Source organism: Thalassophryne amazonica, chromosome 3, assembly GCF_902500255.1.
Source record: "Thalassophryne amazonica chromosome 3, fThaAma1.1, whole genome shotgun sequence".
Classification (NCBI taxonomy): Eukaryota; Metazoa; Chordata; class Actinopteri; order Batrachoidiformes; family Batrachoididae; genus Thalassophryne; species Thalassophryne amazonica.
This window is the reverse complement of record NC_047105.1, coordinates 119,258,596-119,275,152: the sequence shown is the minus strand read 5'-3', so window position 1 is coordinate 119,275,152 and position 16,557 is coordinate 119,258,596. Positions and strand designations below refer to the sequence as shown.

The following is a 16,557-nucleotide window of genomic DNA, read 5'->3' as shown; positions in this document are numbered from 1 at the left end:
CTGATGACACACAAAGTAGCACCAAAACAGTTGAAAAAGAGTTTTTGCTTCTTTGCCATTTGAGGAGATTGGACCTGACATCCAGACCAACCTTGGTTATGGGGCTACAGTGTGCCTGGTACGTGATCCATTCCTTTTTGATGGGTAATGGATACTTAATTGCCCTGATTGTACCAACAGAGGTCCCAGTAAAAATAACCCGACCAGAATGAGATATTGCGATGGCGGTGTGTGCGACCTCATCAGCAGGAACCTCTCTCAGGATCTGTGAATGAGATGAACCATTCAGTCATATCATTCAATGTCTACAATTAAATTATACTGTATGAGAACACAAAAATAAAACACCACACCTACACCAAGGCTAAAAACCACCTGATCACAGAAGGATATTAAATTATTTTAAATAGTGTGGGCTCAGCCCCTTATCTATATCTGCCTCAAGATACAAGACCAATACTTAAAACCCACATGCTATGATACAACACAGCCTCTGTTTCACAGACACACTCAGAGGCAGCCCATGAAGATTAAAGTTAGGGATGTCCCAATTAGATTTTCCCCCTAAGATGTCAGTCAGAGTAATTTAATAGTGAGTATCTGCTAATACAGAGTCCCAATTGGATAGTTGTATTTCAAGGTCCTGATGCCCATTAGGCTGGTGCTTATGAGCATATAGGACTCCCCTGGAAGGGATGCCAATTCATTGCATATTTCCCCAGCCGAGGGCGGTACTCATTTTCAGCTGGGTGGACTGGAACAATACAGATAAAGTGTTTTGTCCAAGGACCCGCAGAAGTACCACGAACCACAGCTCTAAAATCTAACTTCAGTCTATATAGTAGCAGTCCAACTCTGATCCACAGAGCCACCTGCTCTGCAAAATAGAGTGGTATAAAAATAATGTTGTACAGTAAACTATAATCAACACTGCGGTGGTAAATCTTGTTTTTCTTCACAATGAAAAAAAATCTGGCTTTAGTAGAGAGCTCAGGGAGGATGATTTTAACCGTCTGTCGGTGCCTCTGAGATGTTATCTGGCAACAGAGTGATAGCATAGTCATAAGGATAGAAGAAGACACATGGACTTACTGAAGACTTCTTGTAGAAGTGATAGCTCTTTGCTACTAGCATCAGGACAGGATACGTGACTGATTCGCACGCCAGGTACACACTCAGTCAATTCAGTTCATTCATACAGCACCAAATCACAACTTAAGATGCCACAAATAAGCAAGGTGTAAACCTTAGCCACCACTTGAGTAAGCACATTGGTAACAGTGGTAAACAGACCAAGTAGACCATTGTAGTGGAGTAATCATCTGGTTTGGTCATACTAACAAACACAATAAAAGCACAATACAAAATTGCCAGAACATGCAGTGATAAAAATGTTGCAGCTAAACAACCATATAGACCAGTGTTCACAGTGACAGATGGCCAAAAAGGCAACCCAGAGGCCAAGACAATGATTCACTCTGTGTGCCTGGAGAGAAGGCAATTGGCTAGACAGTGCTTGCTCTGTAACAGGATGGTTCTGGTGCACCAATCAATACGAGAACAGTTAATTGTCTAATTTTTTAGCACATGGGAGCTTCCATTAACTGTAATGGAATAGTCTCAGAGTGATTACCTGAGGCTACTAAGTGGACCGGTGTGCAGCAGCGTGTAACTTGACAGAGCTGGAGAGTGTCTAGTGAGGAGGGGGTTATTCAACAACTCCAACAGAGTACCCAGAGAATGTGGCAATGATATATCCATGAAGTTAATTAATGAAGTCAGTTTGTTGTGATTTGGTGCTATATAAATTAAATAAATTGAAATGAAATTGAACTTTAATTAAATTCTGCTCATAGAACATTTTGAGTCTGAAGCAAAAGTAAAACCATTTGTTGAGGGCCAAACTGATTTTACATGACTCTCATATATTTTCCTCACATAGAAGACACATTTTAGGAATGTTTCAAGCAAAAACAGATATAGAGGCAAAACCTGACTGTCTTGGATCTCCTTCAAGGTGAAATCTGTTCCCACAGCAAGGATAGTCTTGCATTCCGAAGAGAAGGAAACACTTGTGTAGCTGCAAGACTTCAAGACATTCTCTGACTCACGCTTTCCGGTCAGTGTATTCCACACATATAGTGCACCATCCATCCCACATGACACCAGATGGCTGTCGTCCATACTCCAGTCAACAGCCCTCACCTTCAAAAAGCAAAATGAAAGACTAAGATTCCATGAATGAGAGGCAAACAAAACAAACATTTATCAGCAATGCAAAAATTAACTAAAATCATGAGAAACCGGGTTTATAGTACATTTTTATCACACATTACCTGAAATACTGCCTTTATTGCTTAATTTATTCTCAAATTGTAACCGTGGAATCAATACATTAAACAAAATATCTGTTTTTTTGTTTTTTTTAGGGGCATAACTCGTATCTACCTCAAGCCAAAGTTACTCCAGTAAGGAATGAAGAGCTGTTTGGTTCCTGTACTACAGTAAGGTAAGAAGTCTTTAATATTTTCAGTGTGGGCGGCACAGTGGCTTAGTGGTTCACAATGTTGTTTCACAGCAAAAAAGGTCCTGGGATTGCTTCCCATCTGGTCCTTTCTGTATGGAGTTTGCATGTTCGCCCTGTGTTTGCGTGGGTTTCCTCTGGGTGCTCCGGTTTCCTCCCGCCTCCAAAAAATCCAGGCTAGATGAATTCAGAACAATAAATTGGCCATAGTTGTGGGTGTAAATGTGTTTGTCTGTCAGTGGCACTGTGATACACTGTCAGTCTGTGCAGGGTGTACCCCACTTCAAACCCTTTTGAATGCTTGTGTAGGCTCCAGGCTGAGTTCTTCAGGTTGCTGCACTCACTCACACACTCATCTTCAAACGCTTATCTGGAACTGGGTCTAGGGGCAATAGCTCCAGCAGGGGAACCCAAACCACATCAACCACCTCTGATTGGGGGATATTGAGGTGTTCCCCGGCCACTATGGAGATATAATCTTTCCACCTTGTCCTGGGTCTTCCCCAGGTTCTCTTCCCAGTTGGACGTGTCTGGAACACCTCCCTAGGCAGGCGCTCAGGGGGCATCCTTACCAGATGCCCAAAACACCTCAACTGGCTCATCTCAACACGAAGAAGCAGAGGCTCTACTCCAAGCTCCTCACGGATGACCGAGCTTCTCACCTTATCTCTAAGGGAGACACCAGCCACCCTCCTAAAGAAGCCCATTTTGGCCACTTGTACCCACAATCTAGCTCTTTTGGTCATGAGCCAACCCTCTTGACCATAGGTGAGAGTAGGAACAAAGATTAACCAGTATATCGAGAGCTTCACCTTTTGGCTCAGCTCCCTTTTCGTCACAAATGTACAGTAGAGCACACACAACACCGTCCCTGCTGCACCAGTTCTCCAGCCAGTTTCACGCCCCACTGTCCCCTCAGTCACGAACATCTTGTAACCCATAATTTCACTCACTCACTCATCTTCAACCACTTACTCGAATTAAGGGTCACAGTCATAGGGTGTGAGGCGGGGTACACCCTGGACAGGACGCCAGCCTGCTGCAGGGCCACATATAGACAAACAAACACAATGAGACACACACCTACGCACAATTTAAAGTTTCCAATTCACCTAACCTGCATGTCTTTGGATGTGAGAGGGAGCCGGAGCACCCGGAGAGAACCCATGCAAACACGAGGAGAACATGCTGCCCACTAATATATACTGCACTGGCCACACCTCATGTGTGTGACTGCTTTCACAGACGTGAACTATCTGCATTCCTCTCATTAACCACAAACTGTACTACCCAAAAAAGTTACCATTTGTCATAGTGTCATGGGCTTTCCTGCCATAGTCTCTTGCTTCATTCTTAGTTATGTCCTGTTACCGCGAAATGACTTCTGTTTGTTGTAGTACTTTTGGAATTTAAACGGGGAGGTGATGGTCTAGTGGTTAAGGTGTTGGGCTTGAGGCCAGACGATCCTTGGTTCAAATCCCCGCCTGACTGGAAAATCACTAAGGGCCCTTGGGCAAGGTCTTTAATCCCCTATTGCTCCTGGTGTGTAGTGAGCGCCTTTTATGGCAGCACCCTGACATTGGAGTGAATGTGAGGCATAATTGTAAAGTGCTTTGAGTGTCTGATGCAGACGGAAAAGCTCTATATAAATGAAGTCCATTTACCATTTATTTACCATTTAAACCTCCATGGTTACCTTATCTGCCAGTCACCAAAACTAAGCCTGTATTTGGACCAATGTTGCTTTGCTTGACTCAAGTAAATAAACCTGAACTATTTGAATGTTACACCTGCAGGTTTATATTAAGTTCAAGTTCATCTGTCATATGTATGTTAACACGTAGGTCAACCTTACAGTGAAATACATTTGATGAGAAAGTAGCATGCAAGTCACTCAACATTGCGTCTTACAAACAATATAAAGTGATAAGAAGCACAGGAAACAAGAACATAATTTGACCATGCCAAATTTATACTTGTTCTGTCTTCAAAATGCCTTGACTGGTACCAAGCACAACATTATCACTGAATTAATAATGACCTATTTTCCTGGGAAATGTGGTACGAAATTTTAACATGACAATGCGGAAAGACTATCAGACTTGATGTAATTCTTTATTGCCAACTTTTCCTGACTCACCTTTCCAATGTGGCCCTTCAGATTGAGAATGTTTTCAAAAGTGGTGAAGGAGTAGATGTGAATTATATTTCCACTGACAGCAGCAAACAAGTGTCCACCATGACTGAAAGCACACTGTACAGATTACATGAAGGGAGGGAACACAAACAGAATGAAAAGCAAGACTGCATGATTTAACTTAACTTTAGGTATTATCACAAATACAAGTGCACTGAACACATAACGGGTGAAGGTACAACGATTCAGCCCAACAGAATTCAGCTCAACATTAATGCTTTCATCTGCCCCTCTTCTTTCAGCTGCTTCCGTTAGGGTTCAATACAGCAGATTGTCTGTTTCCATCTCACCCTGCATGTTCTCCCTCAGCACATCCATAAACCTCCTCTTTGGCCTCCCTCTTCTCCTCCTGCCTGGTGGCTCCATCCTCAGCATCCTTCTCCCTATATACTCTGTGTCCCTCCTCTGCACATGTCCAAACCATCTCACACTCACCTCTCTGACTTTGTCTCCAAACCGTCCCACCTGAGCTGTCCCTCTAAGCTGTTCATCTCTAATCCTGTCCATTCTTGTCACTCCCAAAGAAAATCGTAACATCTTTGGCTCTGCCACGTTCAGCTCTGCCTCCTCTCTTTTTGTTTGCGCTACTATCTCTAAGCTGTATAACAGAGGTATTCAACTCCAGTCCTTGAGGGCCGATGTCCTGCAACCTTTAGAGATGTGTCCCTGGTCCAACACACCTGAATCAAATGGTTCAATTACCTCCTCAGTATGCAGTCAAGTTCTCCAGAGTGCTGCTAATGACCTCATTAATTGACTCAGGTGTGTTAAAGCAGAGACGCATCTAAAACTTGCAGGATACCGGCCCTTGAGGACTGAAGTTGAATACCCTTGCTGTACAACATAGCTGGTCTCACTACTGTCTTGTGAACTTTCTCTTTCTCTCTTGCAGATATTTTCTGTCCGAAATCACTCCTGCCACCTTTTTCAACTCACTCCACCCCACTGATCTGTATATATTACTGGATATCTCATTGGCCCACACACTCCGTACAATCCGCTGAAGCAAACTGGTGGCCATCTTGCAACTCCCAACTTATGCAGACCGCATATAGACAGCTTATTAGAACGTCAACTCAAGTAATAACTGAGCTGATTCTCTCATTTACTTATTTTTGTTCTTTGGATGATATAAGATTGATCCCTCCTTATCTATGCCTGCCATGATTAGCTATTTGATTTATTTTCTTTCTTTCTTTTATTACTGTGACACTTTCTTTCCTTCTTATTCACCACCTCTACTCCTTGTCACCACACCATTGCACTATGAATGCTGGGATAGGCTCCACCCCTCTGTGACCTTTAATTGGAGTAAGTGTTTGAAGATGAATGAGTGCGTGATTGTTGACTGGGGTGAGCTATGCCCTTTAAGTGTTCAACTTCATGTCCATTTTCCTATATGCCCTTTCCTTAGCCTTTGCCACATGTCTTTTCACCTTAAGCCACATTCCCTTGTACTCTTGCTACTATCCCTCCTACTATCCCAAATCTTTTTGCCAACCTTTCTCATTATACTTTCCTAGACATCGTCATTCCACCACCATGTCTCTTTGTCTTTCTTCCACTGTCCAGATGTCATACGCAGTACCTTCCTAGCTGTCTCCCTCAACACATCTGCAGTACTTTTCCAGCTGTCTAAAATCACTTCACCTCCATCCAGTGCCTGTCTCACCCCCTACCTGAATTTCACACAACAGTCTTCCTCCTTCACCTTCCACCATCTGATCCTTGGTTCAGCTATCACCTTGAAGTTTGCTCCAATAACCACGCTTTCATGTTTGGTACACTCTCTGTCACCTCATCTAACTCACTCCACAAATCTTCTTTCTCCTTCATCTACAACTTACCTATGGAGCAAATGCACTGATGACATTTATCATCACCCCTTCAATTTCCAACTTAATACTCATTACCCTGTTAGATGCTCACTTAAAAGCCAACATGCTTTTAATATACTTTTACTTTATAATGACCCAACACCACTTCTCCTCCCATGCACACCATGACACAACTTGAACCCACCTCTGATGCTCTTGGCTTTACTTCCCTTTCACTTAATCACTTGAAGACATAGTATGTCTACCTTTCTCCTAACCACCACATCAGCCAACTCTCTCCCTTTACCAGTCATACTGCCAACATTCAAACTCCTGACTCTGACAATGATCAATCAAATTACAACAAAGACATTCCTGACTGCTGGTCAAGAAGGACAAAAGCTGTTCAGAGTTGATTGCATTTTTAAGTTAATACTGACGATTTAACTAATTCATAACTTCTGATATTATTTTAAAACCATGCCTTCATTCAAAACACACATATAGTACACCCTACCTCATGGCTGCCACGTACAGTGAACTCTTTAATGGTGTGAATGTTGTCAATCAGCAGGTTCATTAGCCTGAGTTTGTCTGAAAATCCCACTAGGATGAAAAGGCCAGTAGGATGGAAAGTTACACTGTGTGCCTCCTCCTGGAACTCGTTGTACAGCTCCAACACTCTAGTGACAAATGAAACACAAACACATATACAGTAACACAAAGTATTCATCAAGTCCTTGATCAACAGAAACATATTATTCCACCATTTTGACAAGTCAAGCAAAAACTGACGACTTTAGATATGTTGAGATATGTCTGCTTTTTTGTTGCTCTATTTTATGTCACTGGATTTTGGATTGTAGGTCTGACAAACCAAGTGAAATGACAGTATTAATACATAAAGTACAAAATTATTAAATCCCAAGGTCCAAGCTGCTGGTGGAGAGAGAATATTCTAACATTCATTTAAGAATCACAGGGGGCTGGAACCTATCCCAGCAGGCATTTAACAAGAAGCGGGGTACACCCTCAACACGCTGCTAGTCTGTCACAGAACTGACAAGTCACCTCACGTGCATGTATTTGGAAGAGGGAGGAAGTCGGAACACCCTAACAGAACCCATGAAAACACCGGGAAGACATGTAAACTCCACACAAAAAGGACCAGTGAGGATTAGAACCTGGCACCTTCTCACTGTGGGCAACAGTGATAACTACAAAAGTTCATGCTGTCCCCATTTGGAAGGAAAATACTTTGGTTTTATTAAAAACTGACTAGCTAACACGTGAAAAGGCTGCCAAAGCCGGGACTGGATAGTGGGGACAAGCTCTTTGCTACTTGAACTACTCCCAAGTTACATGCATCATAGACTCTGACAGCCTGGCTGATGGTGTTTGCAGTGCGCACTGAGGTGCAGCTGAACATGTTCCGAAAGTGACAAGTGTTTTTATTTTTCACCATGTCATTAGAACCTATCCAAACATGTATCGCGGTGGCGTGTTGAGAGGTGATGTTCTTCATGGCATGATATGCGTTCTTCAGCTGTGAGTAGCAATGACATGATGACTGTCTCATTGGCAACACACTCACCTGTCATGTGAGTAGCAAAGCACTCACATGAATGGGCTCACAGCTCCAGGATGTGGGGCAAAAGAGCTGCCCACACTGGTCTGTCAGTCAGGCTGTCAAATGATGGAGGGATCGTGTGGACATTGCAATAGTGTGTCATGTGAGGCGCAGTGGGACGGTGAGCTGTTTTTATTTTTCACCATGTCACGAGAGCCTGCCCACACATGTGCATCACAGTCACGTGTTGAGAGGTGATGTTCTTCATGGCATAATATCTGTTCTCCAGCTTTGAGTAGCGATGAAACAATTGTCAGCTGCAACATGATGGTCACCTTGCTGAACACGCATGTGATCAGCTGACGGCTTTGGTGCACCCGCGTACGCTGGCATCATCTGATTGTGATCTGGCTGTCTGGTCAGATGGCACGCTGGCGCTGTGACACATAGCTGTAGCAGCTGTGTTTTTATTTTTATTTCTGTTGTGGTGGTGTGTGCATGCTGCTGGCCGGTGATTCCACCTCTAGCGGGACATGCTGGATATGCCATGATGCAAATTCCACAGCTGTCAGCTGTTCCATCATGGACATGACAGCCACCCAGATGTGCGCGCTGTGCTGGACAGCAACTGCATTGCATTCCAGCCACCGTTTGAGCCTTCACCACGTCAGCCGCACCTCGACAATGTTGGATCGTCGGGGGAGGGCACAATACACACGCATGCCATTCGTGTTGCTTAGGGGTGGACATGACACACTGACTGCCCTTTGAGCTTTTGCTACCTGGACTGCAGCTCGAAAGTGGTGTCCTGCACTCTACATTTGTGCTGGCCCAGTGGCTGCTGTTGAAAGTTTGTGGGTGGCACCTCAATTCTGCCCTCATTTGGCCGCTGGTGTGAAGGCTAGCTTATTCACCACATTCGGCCAAGGTGCAATGTGGCCGATCATTTCCATTTCGTGCAGCCCCTTGACCACAGTCAGCATAGTCCGATCTGCATACGACATGCAATACTAATGTTGCGACCATGGTCAGATGGCAGTACGACCTCATCTTGACTCTGTTTGATTGGGTTTCCAGCACAAGCACAACGCAAATGTGGAGTGCATGTGCTGTGGCCAAATGTTTGTGCCGACTGCTGTACGAAGCGTTCAAGGCAGCTCCGATTTTTCATGACTGCCGTTCGAATCCTTCGTGCGCCATTTGGCCTCAATCGTGTTATGTGTGAAGGGGCCATAAACGTCTGACCACAACGGCTTATTGGAAAATCCTGAAAAGTTTCACGTTGAAATATGTTACCAATTTTTTTAACTGATGTGGAAACACTGTTTCCATATTTATTAACACAATTTTGTGCTTTTGAATTCCAGAGCAAAAAGGGAGAACCCAAAAGAATCTTCAAAGTATACTAATAATTCATTGACATTTGTGGCATTTTAAACAATGCCTTTGACTACTTTTTTTTGGTATTATACTTTCTTGAAAGTCTGTTATTATGACAAAATACTAACGTCTATGCCATCAGGACAATAATATTAATTTTTTTGTTGTTTTTTTTTTTTTTACAAAATAGTCATACAAGACAATCTAACTTGGCAATGTACTGTGACAAGAAGTAACTAAGACATGTTGATGTCTCACATTGACATTTACTAATAATGAATGATTTGTTTTACAGGAATCAAAGAAAATTTTATCATTACAAAATTAAACATTTATTCTAACATGAACATTATCTCATTATAATGTAGCTAAAGTTTAGATAAAAGGAGAAGCCAAGCAGCCTTTTTTGATTTGGCAGATTTAATGTTTGTATCTTCCTTTTGTGGTCGATATAGCTGATATACATATATGGATGCATTTCTGGGCTTTTACACTTTCTTCTCTGAAAGCATCCCACCAGGTTGGGAATATAAAGTTCTTCTCCTCCCTCAAGGAGTATGACTGCAACTGTGACTGCAACAGATAAAATAAGGTCTTAAAATTGGTTTTGTCACGTACTGAGTTTGATAGTTCCAGATGCGGACAGAGCAGTCCAGAGAGCTTGTGGCAAGGAGAGGTTTGTGAAAACAAACGGACAAACCAGTGATGGGCTTGGAGTGGAACGGCTGGCACAGGAAGTCAAATATTCTTGTTCCTCCTAGCAGACAGAGATAGAAAGTACACAGACTGACCTCTGAATCATTATCTGCAAACAATACAGAGACATTTTTTACTTTGCAACAGAGAAGAAAAGGGATGAAAGGAAGGCAAGGATATTCGATCTTTTTTGTCAGAGTTATGAAGTTTGAAAATCCATTCAATGTTAAAGGACAGGGATTTTTCCAATTCTTTTTCCAAGTCCTTTCCAAGTTTTTGCTGACTTTGACCTATGACCTTGAATATTGAATCAGTTGTTGCCTATCAGGATATGAATCCTCTGTAAAAATTTCATAATGATATATGAAAAATTGTGGGTTACAAGCTGTTCACAATCAGACAAAAAACCAAAAAAAAAAACAAACAAGGGTGAAAACATTGAGGGGGGATGTGGCAAGAGGTAAAAAGAAAGAAAAAAGGGATGGAGGTGAGAGGAAGAAGAGAGATAAAAAGTTAAATGTAAAAAAAGAATGCCAGCAAAAACCTGTCTAAAACCCGTTTATGCAGTTTAGTGCATCTAAAACTGTCAACAAGAGTGCTCTGACAGCACAATATCCCCCACTGCCACATTCTGCTTTGGTACAAGTGCTTGCTACATTCTGGATACATTGCAATGCATGTGATAGTTGCAGACACCAACTCATGTACGGTGCATCCACACTCAACAAGAAAAATTGATTTGCATAGATTTTTTTAAATGTTATTTCAACTTAGCTATTACAGAGTTAATGCTGCAAGACCTCTCTAGTTAGTTTCCCTCAAAATTCTACACACAATACCCCATAATGACAATGTGTAAAAGTTCTGATGCGATTTTTTGCAAATTTATTAAAAACAAAAAACAAAGAAATCACGGGTACGTAAGTATTCACAGCCTTTGCCATGAAACTCAAAACTGAGCTTGGGTGCATCCTGTTTCCACTGATCATCCTTGAGATGTTTCTCCAGCTTCACTGGAGCCCACTTGGGGTAGAATCAGTTGATTGGACATGATTTGGAAAGGCACAAACCTGTCTACGTATAAGGTCCCACAGTAGAAAGTGCATGTCAGAGCACAAACCAAGCATAAAGTCAAAGGAATCGTCTGTAGACCTCAAGACCCAAGTCTGGGGAAGGGTACAGAAACATTTCTACTGCCCATCTAAACTGAGCGATCGCGGAAGAGGGACCTTAAACAGAGAGGTGACCAAGAACCCGATGGTCACTCTGTCAGAGTTCCAGCATTCCTCTGTAGAGAGAGGAGAACCTTCCATAAAGACAACCACCTCTGTAGCAATCCACCAATCAGGCCTGTATGGTAGAGTGGCCAGATGATAGCCACTTCTTAGTAAAAGGCACATGCCAGCCTGACTAGAGTTGCTTGCCAAAAGGCACCTGAAGGACTCTCAGACCATGAGAAACAAAATTCTCTGGTCTGATGGGACAACGATTGAACTCTTTGGCATGAATGCCAGACATCATGTTTGTAGAAAACCAGGCACCATCCCTACAGTGAAGCATGGTGGTGGCAACATCATGCTGTGGGGATGTTTTTCAGCGATAGGAACTGGGAGACTAGTCAGGATTGAGGGAAAGATGAATGCAGCAATGTACACAGTAAATTTTGCTGAGTAAAATATACTCTGCCGAGATAACATTTGGTGCCAGTCTAAATAGAGTAAATACGTACACTCTATTATAGAGTGAAATCAGCTCTACCGTTGTCGCAGTGAATGGTACCCCCTAAAACCTGACCCACCCTGCCTCCACTGCGCATGCATCATTTATGACCACAGCAGCTCGTCTGAGACGGATTCTGTTCACCCAAAGCGATCAAATGAATTAATGGGATTATTAACCATCAGATGATAAAGGTAAACCCTCTTAAATCATTCTATTCTATAGGCTTCTATCATTAAGCAGAAACGAGGCTGTTTTATGCAGAAACGAGGTGATACTCTGTGACGCTTTGAAATGACAAATGCGCAGTGAATGCAACAGCTAGCAGCCCATGTGGCTGTGGCCCTTTGATCACTTCCCCCATCTTTTATGATGAAATAATGCTGAATTTACGTGGAAATGATTGTTGTAAAAAAGTTTCTGATATCTGTCACTGAGACAGATAATGACTGGAGTGCAGTTTGAAGCAGAAATGACGTGAAAATCGGTGAACCACGGCTGATGACGCATGTGCAGTGAAGGCACGGCGGACCGAGTTTTGGGGGGACTGTTTTGTCTGTGATACTGTCTTGTCAACTCAAGTGGTTCTACTCCAATAAGAGTTAATTTTACACTGTGTTGAGTTGATTTAGCCCTGTGGTAGAGTATATTTAATCCTATTTGGACTGGGACCAAATGTTATCCCAGCAGAGTAAATTTTACTCTGCAAAATATACTGTGTACGGAGACATCCTGGATGAAAATCTGCTCCAGAGTGCTCTTGACCTCAGACTCAGGTGATGGTTCATCTTTTAGCAGGACAATGACCCTAAGTACACAGCCAAGATATCAAAGGAGTGGCTTCAGGACAACTCTGTGAATGTCCTTGAGTGGCCCAGCCAGAAACCTGAATCCAACTGAACATCTCTGGAGAGATCTGAAAATGGCGAGACTCCCTATGCAACCTAATAGAGCTTGAGAGGTGGCTGCAAAGTGGAATGGGCAAAACTGCCCAAAGATAGGTGCGCCAAGCTTGGGGAATCATATTCAAGAAGACTTGCGGCTGTAATTGCTACCAAAAATGCATGAACAAACTATTGAGCAAAGGGTGTGAATACTTAGGTACAAGTGATTGCTTAGTTTTTTTTTTTAAATGAATTTGCCAAAATTAAAAAAAATGGAATAAGGCTATAATAAGGAATAAGGCTATAACATAAAATGTGGTAAAAGTGAAGTACTGTGAATACTTTCTGGATGCAGTGTAAGTGGCAGTGTCTAGGGTTGGTAATCAAGACCCATAACTCTGCCAAAATGTGTCAATCTTGTACAGTATTAAAATATGTGTATTACCAACCTATAACAAGGATTTCTACCAAGTTTCACGAACTTCCTCCTAAAAATGTGAGAGGAGCTGATTTCAGAATCCTTGTATCTTTTTGGGATGGACAGAAAGACAGACGGATGGAAATTGCTACGTCATAATCCCCCTTCGGGCCTTCGGCCAGTGGGGGATAAAAACTAGCGAAAACCTATGAAGACCTGGTGTACAATGTCATACATTTTGACTGGTAGTGTATACTCACTCTGTACCCCATATTTGATGTACTACCATCAATACATGTTGTTTGATAACTATATACTGGTTTGCAGACTATTCATAATATGACAAAAACTTAGATAATATTGCAAAAACATTAGGTTGGTGACAAAGTATTGAGAATTTGGCTTATGGGGAGAGGAGTAAATTGGTAAAATAACATACAAACTGACTGATAACACTTGTTTTAGAATGGTTTATTAAACCTTTCATAATTACTAACAGTCCAGTCTGGTTACTTGTAATTGACATTAACCTGGCATAATACAATGACACACAACTTTAGACTGCTATTTTTGAGTCAGGCCCAATTTTCTCATTTTTGTAATTGGAAGGCAATTGGGGCAACAAATAATTCATGGGGGCTGGCTTCATAGCCAGATTCTGGACAATTAAATAAACTTTTACACAAATATATTTTGTCACATTACATTTTTCCCACATATAGTAAGGTAAAGAGTTCCCATATATCCCATACATATGGGACAATGTTGTACATTACCACACTTGTTACAGAATTCTCTAAAACCTGTTTTTGTCAGGACGGTATTTGCCAGGTTTTAACTGGGTTTTAGCCATGATACATCTATATAAAATGTTCCAACCCTGGATGTATGTGTATGAAGTAAAAGTACAGTTGTGCTGGTTGTGTTTGTGACCTTTTCGGTGTCTTCAGAGGTCAGGTTGAAGCTGTACAGCTGTCCTCTATTTGTGCTGATACATAGAGTGTTCTCTGCTGGACTCACACAGATGGTGTCTACTTCCTGACAATCTGCAGACATCTGCTCACTGCTGTGTGGATCTGATGGGATCTGACACACATACAAAAAATCCCTATGATTCATTATTTATTTATTTGATTACACAATTATAACAGCAGAAGCACAACAAAAGAAAGCAAAAAAGCAGTGTACAGGTTGAAATGCAAGCAATGTGACCCTTACTATTAATTTTCAATCAGAGTAGGCATTTTACAATGACAAAAGACAAGTGGTCGCCATGCTGCCAGTAAGGCAAGCCAAAATAGAAGAGAAGTCTGTTATGCAAATGTTGAACACCACTACAAGGCAAATGCCTCGAGTGTGATATGTATCATAGCGCAATACGCCCCCAAAACAGATGTATTCCTGAATAAATCTAACTTTTTGACATTTGTTCTCTTATATTTTGTGAAAGACAGTGAGAAATAAACATGTTTAAATCTAAAAGTCAAGGGGCAAGGAGTTGTCATCACATTTCTAAATATCCTTGTTTTATTTTGGATCCTTCCATTATTTTACTTTGCACACAGAAACAGAATTATTTCATAAAAACCAAAAACAAGCAGGGTAAAAAAAAAAAAAAAAAAAAAAAAAAATATATATTATATAATATATATATTAAACTGTATTTCAAATTTTTGTAGTGAAGTAGATTGAAGAGCAATTTGTATGTCACTGTTCCTTAAAAAAACCAAACCAAAAAACACAAAAAAAAAACCCTTATATTTAGTAGAGAAGTATCAGAGCCCACTACATAACATTGGGAGGTGTAAGCATTTTGCCTGTCTCCTATTATGTACATCACAAGGCATGGGAGGCATGGGAGGCATGGGAAATGAAGGTTGAAAAACATGCCACTGAAAAACTTCCCCACAGCATGATGCTGAGTTGTGATATATTTTTTATTTGTGATGAAATCAGATATTTTATTGAAAGTGGCTTTCTGATGTACACAATATTGGCCATGCTTGTGCATCGGCTCACCCCATCTTCAGGCAGAATTTTGCATGGAGAGCCCTGGGTCCTCTGATGGGAGAACAGGGTATAATGTCCTACAGTACATCACACACAAATACTACAGTACTATCTGTGACTTACCTGATTTCCTTTGTCTTCATATAACTGTCCCCATCGATATTTCAAAGAGACAGATTGTGCTGGGGGCTGCAGAACATGCAAAGCCTCTAGAATAAGACAGAACTGCTGTGATTCGAGACACAGCGGGGCTTTCTCATCCATGTCAGCGTCTCTGACCTTCTTCACCTCCGAATGTCTGCATAATTAAATAAGTTTTATTCAAATGTATATGCAGCTTCTATTAAATAACATGATCCAAGAACATTTTTTAAAATGTAGATTTTGCATTAAAAGATCTGTCACGTGTAAGAATAAAATCACACAATAAAAATGGGTTTCATGAGTAAATGTTGTCCTTTCAGCTGCTCCTGTTTTGTTCAGGGACATCACAGCGATACAACCAGATTCCATATTAAGCAGGGGTGTTGCCAGGGATTTTAGCTTCATGAAAAGAAATTTATTGGGCCACCCCCATATTATTTTGTCAGTATTATAATGGTATTAGGGGCCTCTCTGGGCCCCTAGAATCCTCTCCTTATTGTCCCCTTTTTGGCACCCCTTGGAACAAGTCTTACACCGGATGCCCTTCCTGACACACAACTCCAGTTTTACCCGGAAAAACACACACAGCTGCTGGTCTTCCAAAGACGTCTCCCATCCCAAATACTAACCATTGCTTAGCTCTGAGCTCTGATGGGAACACGCTCACTACAGAGCAGACCGGCTGCAGTTTCATGAGTCAATAACGACAATAATATGATTAAAAATAGCTGGAAGAGAACACTTTTAATGGTTATCCCATTGGTACAAACCCCATGAACATCTAAACATTTGCATGGGAAGTTCTTAAGTGTAGGCATGGAGAAGATGAGGTGGTTACAAGACGGTCTGATTTGTACCTCTCACTCCTGTCATTTGTGCCTAAATTCCAATGATCCCATGGCTCCAAGTAAGTTAATCCCTTCGGCTTCTCCCTCATTTCACTTGGGGTCGCCACAGTAGATCAAATGTAGAACTGCAAGTGATTTGGTACAGGTTTTACACCAGATGCCCTTTCTGACACAACACCACATAACATGAAGAATGGTCAGATGCAGCCTTGAACCAGAAACCTTCTTTATTGAAACTAGTGCACTTAACTGCTTGGCACACCACCCTGACCACCTCATGACTCCAAATACTCAACATAATTACTGTACATCCAACACCACATGTGTGGGAATGTGGAATAATTGGGGGA

The 16,557-nt window shown here is 41.7% G+C and overlaps 1 protein-coding gene across 1 annotated transcript in view; it reads right to left on the bottom strand.

The window, feature by feature from the left end:
- cfap57 (cilia and flagella associated protein 57) overlaps positions 1–16,557 on the bottom strand; it is a 97,277-nt gene that overhangs the window by 40,481 nt on the left and 40,239 nt on the right. Inside the window, exons 7-10 of the mRNA XM_034167376.1 lie at positions 7,056–7,221; positions 4,665–4,778; positions 1,993–2,205; positions 92–265 (exon numbers count right to left, since the gene is read on the bottom strand). Of these exons, the coding sequence (XP_034023267.1) occupies positions 92–265; positions 1,993–2,205; positions 4,665–4,778; positions 7,056–7,221 (667 nt within the window). The remainder of the gene's footprint in view (positions 1–91; positions 266–1,992; positions 2,206–4,664; positions 4,779–7,055; positions 7,222–16,557) is intronic.